Source organism: Mastomys coucha, unplaced genomic scaffold, assembly GCF_008632895.1.
Source record: "Mastomys coucha isolate ucsf_1 unplaced genomic scaffold, UCSF_Mcou_1 pScaffold18, whole genome shotgun sequence".
NCBI classification, from domain to species: domain Eukaryota; kingdom Metazoa; phylum Chordata; class Mammalia; order Rodentia; family Muridae; genus Mastomys; species Mastomys coucha.
In genome coordinates, this window is record NW_022196900.1 from 68,674,348 (window position 1) to 68,684,150 (window position 9,803).

Here is a 9,803-nt window from a genome sequence, read left to right on the forward strand (position 1 = left end):
GTTGCTGGGATTTGAACTCAGGACCTTTGGAAGAGCAGTCAGTGCTCTTACCCACTGAGCCATCTCACTAGCCCGACACTTCATTCTTAAGTACACAGCTGAATTTCATATCTAAACAGCTGGAAGTTAGTTGGGTTTCTGATCAGCAGTGGGAACTTTCAGAACATCTTCATTTTATTCACAATTCCCTTTGAATTTTTTTCTTTCTTATCTAGAACACCTTTTTAATATTCTGGTTTATAATAGGCCATTCAAAGGACTTATGATGGGTTTAGTTACTTTCAAAATTAAATAACCAAATATCATTTGAACCTGTAGTCTCAGCTCCTAGGAAGACTGACACTAAAGAATTCTTGAATCCAGAAGTTCAAGGCTATCCTGGGCAGCACAAGGAAACTGCATCTCAAAAAAACCCAAACAAAATAAAACATCCCACCCAAACTTTCTATCTTTAATCCTCATTTTACCTGTAATATAAATATTTCGATAGTGATTTTTCAGGCTTATATATAGCAGGAACTGTCAAATGTGTGTTACTAAGTATTCTCTCTCAAATATTAATACAATGTTTTCATTTTTCATTAGTTTTATAACAGTTAAAAATTTTATTTTAACCTAGCAAAAGACAAAATTGGATTTTACCTCCAAGTAAACTAAATAGAATTCACCTCTTCCAAGTCCCGAGAATTGGATATATGAAAAAAAATTTGTACTTGTTAGTTTTGGGATGGGACACTTTGTGAATTTTTGCAGACTCTTTGATGAGTGACATGAGTTCTTTTGGTTGTGGAGAGGCTGAAAGTAATTCTGCACAGAAAGATGAAGGGTCCTTATTTTTACTTATGCTTTCTGCTCTGCTCCTGTTGCTCAGCTGTGCAACCTTGTAGACTTCACTTATGTAGAGTTTTTCTTCTGTATTCTCAATTTATAATGACTGAAATGCTCATCAACTCTAGTCTCCAAGAGAACATAACTGAGTCAGTTTTGTCTGTTCATTGAAATCTGTTTGCTAGTAGACACTTGGGATTGTACCTTTTACCCAGTTTATAATTTAGTAGACTTCTCAGAAATGTATTCGCTAGAGCATACCTTGTCTCTTGGTTCTAGATTCATGGAAATATTTATAACTGTTGGCCTTGGTATTATATAACTGTTGTCTTATCTATTAACCAAAAAAATAAAAAAAAATTTGTACTTTCAAATAATCTTTTTTCTCCTTACAATCTGATTTATTAAAAAAAAAAAAAAAAAAAAAAGAGGTACTGCATTTCCGTAGCTTCAACTAATCCTTCTCGAATGTCGCTCTCCTCCTCTGTGTTTTTTCTAGTTTGGACTGTTTTTTCCATTCTGCAGCACTCTGCTTTCGCCTTTCTTGTACTGTCAGTTTCTTAACTCTCCTCTCTCAAGGTTAGAGCTTTATTTTATGCTGTCTTTGTTGTATTTTAGCAGTACAATTTTTATTTACATGATGTATTTTGAAATTAGAGTGTTTTTTTCTTTTTAATGCAGCAAAGTTGACAATGAAAACAGTTGATGAGCATGCTTTTGTCACACCTGTGTCACTTGATCCTTGCATGCACTGTGGCTTGCTTTCCCTGGACTCCTTAGTCCACTCAAAATCACTAAAGTGAGACTTAGGAGATGCACAAAATGTGAGAGAAAATATTTGTAAGAAGGGTGCATGTGGGCCAGGAGAGATGGCTCAGCAGTTAAGAGCAAGGACTGCTCTTCCAAAGAATCCAGGTTTTGGTTCTCAGCCTCTCACAGTGTCTTCACAACTACCTGTAATTCCAGTTCCAGGGGAGCTGACACCCTCTTCTGGCCTGCATGTACACTTACATACAAATAGTCAGAACCTCAAACATTTAAAAATCAAACAAAAAGGGGTGTGTGGAGAGATGCCTTTAGCAGTTAAGAGCACTGCCTGCTCTACCAGAAGATCTGGATTTGATTCCTAGGCTTGTATGCATGGTAGCTTACAACCACCTATAACTGCAGTTCCAGGGGATCCAGAGCCCTCATCTGGTCTCCACAGGCACCAAGTACACACTTGGTGCACAGACTTGTAGGTAAGCAAACACTCATACACATAAAAAGTAATTCAAAATCAAATAAATAAATAGTTTTTAAAGAAGGGCATGCTACATTTTTCTGTGTGTGCCCTTCACCTGCTATATGTAATTTTAACTGGATGTTTCTGTATTTGCTTGCATGCCACTTTAGTCATATAAAGCTACCACCTTTTAATTTGTTTGAAGTTAAATTAATTTGTTCAAGTCTATCGTTTTATCTGTTGGTATTTTAATAGGAAGTACTCAAATCTGAGCCCCTTTTTTAAAGCTGGAGTGACAGAGAGGTGTGGAAGCCATGTGTTTTTTGGTACACTTGCACCTCTGCTAAAACACTTCTCAGTAGCAATTTAAGTGATAGAAGTTACTCTTGATGATGAAAGTGAGATCAAGTGCTATTTTTTTCTTTTTTCTTTTCTTTTCTTTTTTTTTTTTTTTCCACTTGCCTGGCTGGCTGACTCATCCTAATCCACAGGTCAAGTTTAAATAAAGCTAAAACTTAGTGAATATCTGTTTCATGCAGAAATCTGCCTTAAAACTTTTAATTTAATATCATCAGTAATACTCTGTGTATCAGTGGGGTTTAGTGAAACAGTTAAGTTTTTTTGAGGATCATTATGGCAATGTAACCAGTAACCTCAGCACTCCAGAAGCTAAGGCAGGAGGCTCACAGTCAGTTTAAGACTAGCCTAGGCTATATAGTAAGCTCAAGGATAGCCTGGGCTTTGTAGGGGGAAGCACTGTCTCAACTACCCCTTCAAAAGAAGTATATTTGATATAAAGTTGTAATCAATAAGAAATTAGAATTTTAGTTAGTTGAGACCATATAGATGAGTTGTAATGCTGATAGTCAAAACAGTTCAATACTAACAGGCAATGTGATATTTAAAACATAGAAGAAATTATTTATCCAATTTAATGGACCTGTTTACCAAGTTTACTTTTGGCACAGTGTTTTTTAAATTATTTTGGCATGCAGATGCCAAAGGTCAAGTTATAAAATGACTTTTAAAATATAATCAGAAGACTTACAAAATCAGCCAGTTTCAACTTTGAGCAGTCACTTGGTCTGTTTCCTCAGCTTTAAATTGAGTTACTACTGACCTCCCTAATAATCCACTTTTCAGGTTACTTTTGAGAAGTCATTGATGGGCTTAGTAAACTTTAAGTGACTTTATAAGGGTGAGGAAATGGAATATTATGGAACCTTCAGGTTTCTTCTTCTGCCATGTAAGCTGGTGACATACATTAAGTTCACATTAGTATTAATATTCAGTTTTATATTCTGCTAATGAGGTCACTAATATATCTTAGGTTCCACCAGTTAGGTTTTAGTTTTACCATTTCCAAAAGCTGATAATTCTGTTATTTGCCAATCAGATTGTAAGAGTGTGTATAAATCAGGTGTTTAAAGGAACAGTTATCCTTTTGTTCTGACTTTAAAAAGCTAAACAAGACATCTGTGGGAGTTCAAAGAAGAAAAACATTTGCCCTAAGTAGGCAGGAGAGAGATTAATTTCTCCATTTTTCTGGTGAAGAGCATATAGTTAACAAAGTGACAGAATCTAGATTAAGCCTAGATTTTGTTTCTATAAGTAACATTTGGTAACCAATTCTGATATTTAATATTACTTATTAAACAAAAACTAAATGTTGGATATACTAGCACTCCATGTAATCCCAACACTTGTTGTGGATAGAGGCAGAAGGATTAGGAATTCAAAGTCACCATTGTCTACATAGCAAGTAAAGGCCAGGCTGGGTAAATTAGATCCTGCCTCAAAAAACCAAAACGGGCTGGAAAGGATCTGGAGTTTGACTCCCAGCACCCATGCCACACTGCTCCCAACCACCTGGAACTCCAGTTCCAGGGGCTCTGATACCTTTTCCTGACCTCTGTGGTGCACACACACACATGTGTACACACTCACACACACACACACACACACACACATACACACACACACAGAGTGAGAGATAGAGAGAATTAAAAGTTTCTTAAAACAAAACAGCATTAACATGAAAGAAAGATACCATATGTACAGTTATGTATATAATGATAGTATTACCGAACATGTTTCAGCAGTTGATTAGTAGGTTTTAGGTTAAATAGAGTAGATACTAAAAGCATTTAACAAAAGTTAGTATTTGTTGAATTGAATAAAATCAACCACTATTATAATTCTGAGATTCAACAAAATTTGTATACTTACTCTGTTCCAGATGATATAAATGGAAGTAAGTCATCATCCCTCTCAGTAACACATCTCAGTAGATGAATTCATTTCTAATCTAGCATGTGTTTTATTTACTGCAGAATTCTGGGTAGAGAAAGGCAATGGGGTCTGAGGTGTGGGGTCATAATAGCTTTCTGGAGATCACAAGGGTACTGTCTTAATTTACAAGTACATATAATTACAATTATATATAGTTGTGCTAAGCATTTTATTAAATGAATTAAAAGTGTTAGTAATGTAGTAAAATAAAATGCCTTGTCTCCCTGTATAGCTTTTAGCATTTTTAGTGCTTAGCATTTATAGTAGTAATGTATAACTGTGAATTTTTTGTTTTTTAGAACATCATAGGATCAAGTCCTGTTGCAGATTTCTCTGCTATTAAAGAACTAGATACCCTTAACAATGAAATAGTTGACCTGCAGAGGTATGTAAAGTAAAATTTTAGCTGACTTTCTAAGCACACATACAGGTCATATGTACAATATATAATATGTGTACAATCATGTACACATATCCTGATTTCTAATGCTTATTTTGATAAGTGCTACTTTATTTAATTACCATATTTCTGCATAAATGGAATCAGAATGATTTTTTAAAAATCAATATTAGGGAAGTGGTTGAAGAAGATGCCCACTGTTGACTTTTTGCTTTCACACCCGTGCACATATACATGTACACACATACACACACACACATACACACTCTCTCTATATATATTTACCTTTTTATTACTTTGGTTCAAAACAAGTAAACACTGGGTTACTATGTCTATAATAATGTTTAGATTTGATTTTCACAAGGCTCATAAATGTTCCATTAAACAATTCTTGCTTGCTTGTAAGTATGGTGTTATGCTGCCCTAACATAATGACTGATAACTAACAATAATGAATAATAATGCTCCATGAGGAACATACCTAACATTTTGTGACTATCTTATGAAAACTAAGGAGTTATAAAACCTTATTTTAGATTGTAGTCACATTTTATCAATATATGATTCATTTGTGTATAAAATGATATTTGTCAAAATATTTTCTGTTTTAAATGAGACCTGTAACGCAAGCAGACTTTTATTATGTCACCTTACCATGTCATAGCAAGACTCATCTACCTTCATTAAAGCTACATTTATTAAGGTTAAAATATTAAAGTTTGTGTTAGATCACCAAGTCTTTAAGATATTTCATTATGTACCTTTATATACTTGTATTTATTCTCATTATTGCAAATACATGTTTTGTTCTCTACAAGAGTTTTACTCTTGAGAATCTGTCCCTTTGAGTTTTTACAATACATTAAAATGAATGTGTATGGCTATGAAACAAAGAATTTAAACAGTATATGTGACTTTACTAAATTACTCTCTGAAGGAAGGTTCCATCCTTATTCTTGTTTTTTTTTTTAGCATTTATTTATTTTATTTGTGTATTTGTGTGTGCACACGTATGAGAATGTGTTGTGGTGCACATGTAAAAGCCATAGCACAACTTTCTGGAGTCACTTCTCTTCCCAGCAGGTGGGGCCTGAAGATCAAACCTAGATTGTCAGGCTTGGTGGCAAGTGCCTTACCCATTGTGCTGCCTCACTGGCCCTTTCATTGGTTTAGAGATGAAGATGTTTAATTTCCAGGATTTCTAGTTGATGTAGGATGTGCTGCTCAGAACCCCCCAGTAACTCTCTGGCCTTATTTCTTAGTTAGATCCTATTTTCTTCCTTGATTGAAGTATAAAGGGTTCTACTTTCATAGTGTTCTCCCTGCAGAGCACAGAGGTGTATACCTTTAATCTGAATACTCAGGAGGCAGAGGCACATGGATCTCTGAATTTAAAGCCTGTCTGGTCTAGAGAGAGAATTCCAGCATAGCCAGGGCTACCTGAAGAGATCCTGTCTCAAAAACAACAGAAAAAACCCATAGAGTTTCCTCTGTCATCCTGGCCATTCTTCTTAGACATTTCCCACATTGTACTGTCTCCTGTGACACTATAAACCTTCCTAAAGAGTAGACACTGTATTTGCTCTTTTTACCTTCAGCACTAAGCAGAGTGCTGTAAACTCTCATTGCTGCTTTGTTGTTACATTAGTCACTTCTCACTGTGAGGAACCATGACAGAAGTAACTAAAGGGAGGAAGGGTTTACATTGGCTCACAGTTTCAGAGGGTTCAGTCTATCATAACAAAGCAAGCTGGATGATGGGAGTGGCTCCATCCACCAAAGCAGGAATATATTGTAGAGCTTGTCATACAACAGCCAGACCAGAAAGCAGAGACTACGCTGGCAGTGGGGCTGGGCTATAATCTTCAGAAGCTCACTCTTACTACTCCAGCCTTACAAATAGCAATGCCACCTAAAGACCATGTATTCAATCGTAACAGCCTGTGAGCACATTCACATTCAAACTATACCAGTTCCTTTCTTCTAACTGCACGATGAACGTGGGCTCATCACTTCTCCCCTCACCCACCTCCTCTTTTTAGTACTTATTGTGTCTTATTTTTCTGTTTTCATTTGCCTGGACATACCTTTAACACTATAAGTATTTATTCATGCTTTATTGCCCATGTTTAATAGCTCTTATTAAGTTATTTTTGAAATCTTTAGATTGCTAATTGTTCATTTTCCTCTTTCAGAAACTGTTTATTTATTTTTATTATTTTTTCTCACCATGTAGCCCTAAATTGGCCTAGAACTTGCTATATAGACCAGACTGGTTTTAAACTCACAGATATTTACCTGCCTCTGCCTCCTGAGTGCTGGGGATAAAGGTTTGCACTACTGTGTCCAGCTATTTGATGGATTGCATAAGAATCTTTAATCTGAACTTAAATTCCTCAAAGAATTTCTGGGGTTTTGTTTTGGTTTAGATGTATTTTATTTTTAATTATGTGTGTGTATGGGGTGGGGTATGTACATGTCAATCAGTTGCCAGTGGTAGCCAAAAGTGTAGGATCCTGGTGAGGCTGCAGTCATGGGCAATTGTGGGTACTGTGAAGGTACCCACAGCAGGTCCTCAGCAAGAGCAGCATGTGCTCTTAACCATTGAACCATCTTTCCAACCCCCTGAGAAGTTCTTGAAGTCAGAAAGGTGCAAGAAATGGAGGCTATTTTGGTCACTTGTATAGCGCGGTTTTGATAATTTATGCTGAGGCAGGAGGTAATATTTTGACGTCTGCTAGATTCTACTTCCTTCTTGTCTGTCCTTTTAGCAAAAACATAGGAAGCAAAAGTCACATCCTGCCAGGCCTATTTATTATCCTGGTTTTAGGCCAATAAACAAGATAAGTAATTATAATAGTTACTGGGTATTGTGCTACATCCACTTTATATAAATTCTTTTGTTGAATTCTTGCAACATCCCCGAAGAGAAAGAGGTTTTATCTTGATTCAACAATTTTTAAATTATTTATTTAGTGGAGGCATGAGGGTGCGTGTAACATGTGATCAAGCATGCATTCCACAAAGTATAGTGGAGGTCAGAAGGCAACTTGAAGGATAGGACTCTGGTTGTGAAACTTGACAGCAAGTGCCTTGACCCACAGAACAATCTTCCCAGCTCCTCTCTCTTATCCAGACAAGTCCATGTAGTACAGGATTTCAGTGGTGGAACTTTCAACCAGATTTCGAGATTATCTGGCATCATTTTATCATTTTTATTTTAGTTTTTCACATTTATTTAGTGTGTGGGGTGGTGTGTACACATGGAGGTCACAGGACAACTTGTGGAAGGAGTCTTATTTCACCATGTTTGTCCTGGAGATCAAACTCATGTTGTCACATTAGGCCGCAAGTGCCTTTACCCACTCAGCCATCTCATTATTGTGATTTGGTCAGATTTATTTAACTATAGTATCTTAGTTTCTTTGTCTGTAAAATAGAAATGCAAACACATATAGATTCAGAGAATATAGTAAGTCAGTACAGGTTATTAGTTATCATCCTCACATCTCAGCTCATACCTTAGAGTGTAAGACTTTCTGAATAGTTGCTCAGTAAATATTATTTAGAATAACTGAATGAATTATTTTCCCTAGATGAAGACAAACAGGACCATTGTAGTCAGATGATCAGTGTCATATCTGCACAGTCCCAGAGATTGACCTGCCAGGGACTGTGAGGAATTGAAGAACAGACACACACAGAGGGACCTCCAGAGACTAAAAAACTGGGATTGGATGGGCTGGGCTCTTGGATGGGGAAGTCACAGTATCCAGGAAGCTCAGTGTTTTTATCATGAACAGCTGAGTAGAAGGTAGGACTGTTACATTCAACCACGCAGTGGGACAGATTCATTCTGTACAGTTGAACAAGGAGGCAGGTTATCTTATACAGATGAACCAGAAGTCGGGTTTAGCTAATCTTGGTAGGAACAGTCTGAAGGTGGTAAATATTGAGCACTAGAGGAAGACTTGGCCATCTTTCTGAGTCTCACAGGGGTGGGGTAGGTTGGGAAGGATTTGCCAATTTCCCATGGGGGCTAATGCATTGGTTTAGGAATGGTCATGCCCATGTTATTCTGTTCTTCAATGTGTAGGCTTCTGTCCTGTTTATATTCAAGAACTTGTTTAAAACAATAACAACTTTTGATACCCCCAAAATGCATCTTTTAGCCCCAGTCTCTGCCATCTTCTGGCTTGTACCTCTCAAGAGCAGCCTGAGTCCTACCTATCCATAGGAGCTTTGCTGTGTTCTTTTGCAGCACTCAGGTCAGGGCCTTCTGCAAACTAATCAAGCTTCCACTGCCGAGGTATAGTCTGAGCCTGAGTTTTCACAAGTGGTATATCATGGCAAATGCCTATAATTCCAGCACACTAAAGGCTGGTTACAAGTTCAAGACCAGTTTAGACTACATAGTGAGACTTTATCTCAAAGAAAGATTTTCTTAAGAGAGCCTTAGAATCTTAAATTTTTAAAATTATGCTCTCAATTTATTTTTATTAAGTTACTACTAGAAACCATTAGGTTTGAAGAGATCATTGCTTATAGTACCAAGTGTAGAACTCTTTTGCTTAAATGATCCAATCAGCTCTGTTTCTAGCAATGCTATGCACCAACACTAGGAGGTATCAGCAAGGACTGCCTCACCAGTGGTAGCACTGAATAGGCGGGCGGGTCCAGGTTAAAATGGACTGTTAATATAAAATGTATTGGTTTCAGAGTAGCAGAAAGGAATGTAAAACATCTCAGTAAATTTTTTTAGATTTATTACATACTGTAATACTATTTGAATATAATAAATAAAATATGTTATTTACTTCTTTTTAACATATAGATTTTTAGATAATCTTTAATTACATATATTTTGTGGTTGTAGCTTACTAAGGACAGTTATATCTTACAATAAAACAGTAAGTTTTAAGATGTATTATAGTCTGAGTTTGGAAAACAGAACATCCTTCAAAATATGTTAGGTTCTAGGCCAGGATTGGAGGCCTTAGTGCTAGTACTTGGGAAGCAGAGGCAGGTAGAGGTTGAAGTCAGCGTAGGTCCAGGACA

At 36.6% G+C, this 9,803-nt stretch overlaps 1 protein-coding gene across 3 annotated transcripts in view; it reads left to right on the forward strand.

Annotated features, from left to right (window-relative positions):
• Eps15 (epidermal growth factor receptor pathway substrate 15) overlaps nt 1–9,803 on the forward strand; it is a 106,262-nt gene that overhangs the window by 40,930 nt on the left and 55,529 nt on the right. For all 3 annotated transcript variants that reach the window (XM_031378162.1, XM_031378163.1, XM_031378164.1), the window contains exon 12: nt 4,645–4,730. In XM_031378162.1, the coding sequence (XP_031234022.1) occupies nt 4,645–4,730 (86 nt within the window). The remainder of the gene's footprint in view (nt 1–4,644; nt 4,731–9,803) is intronic.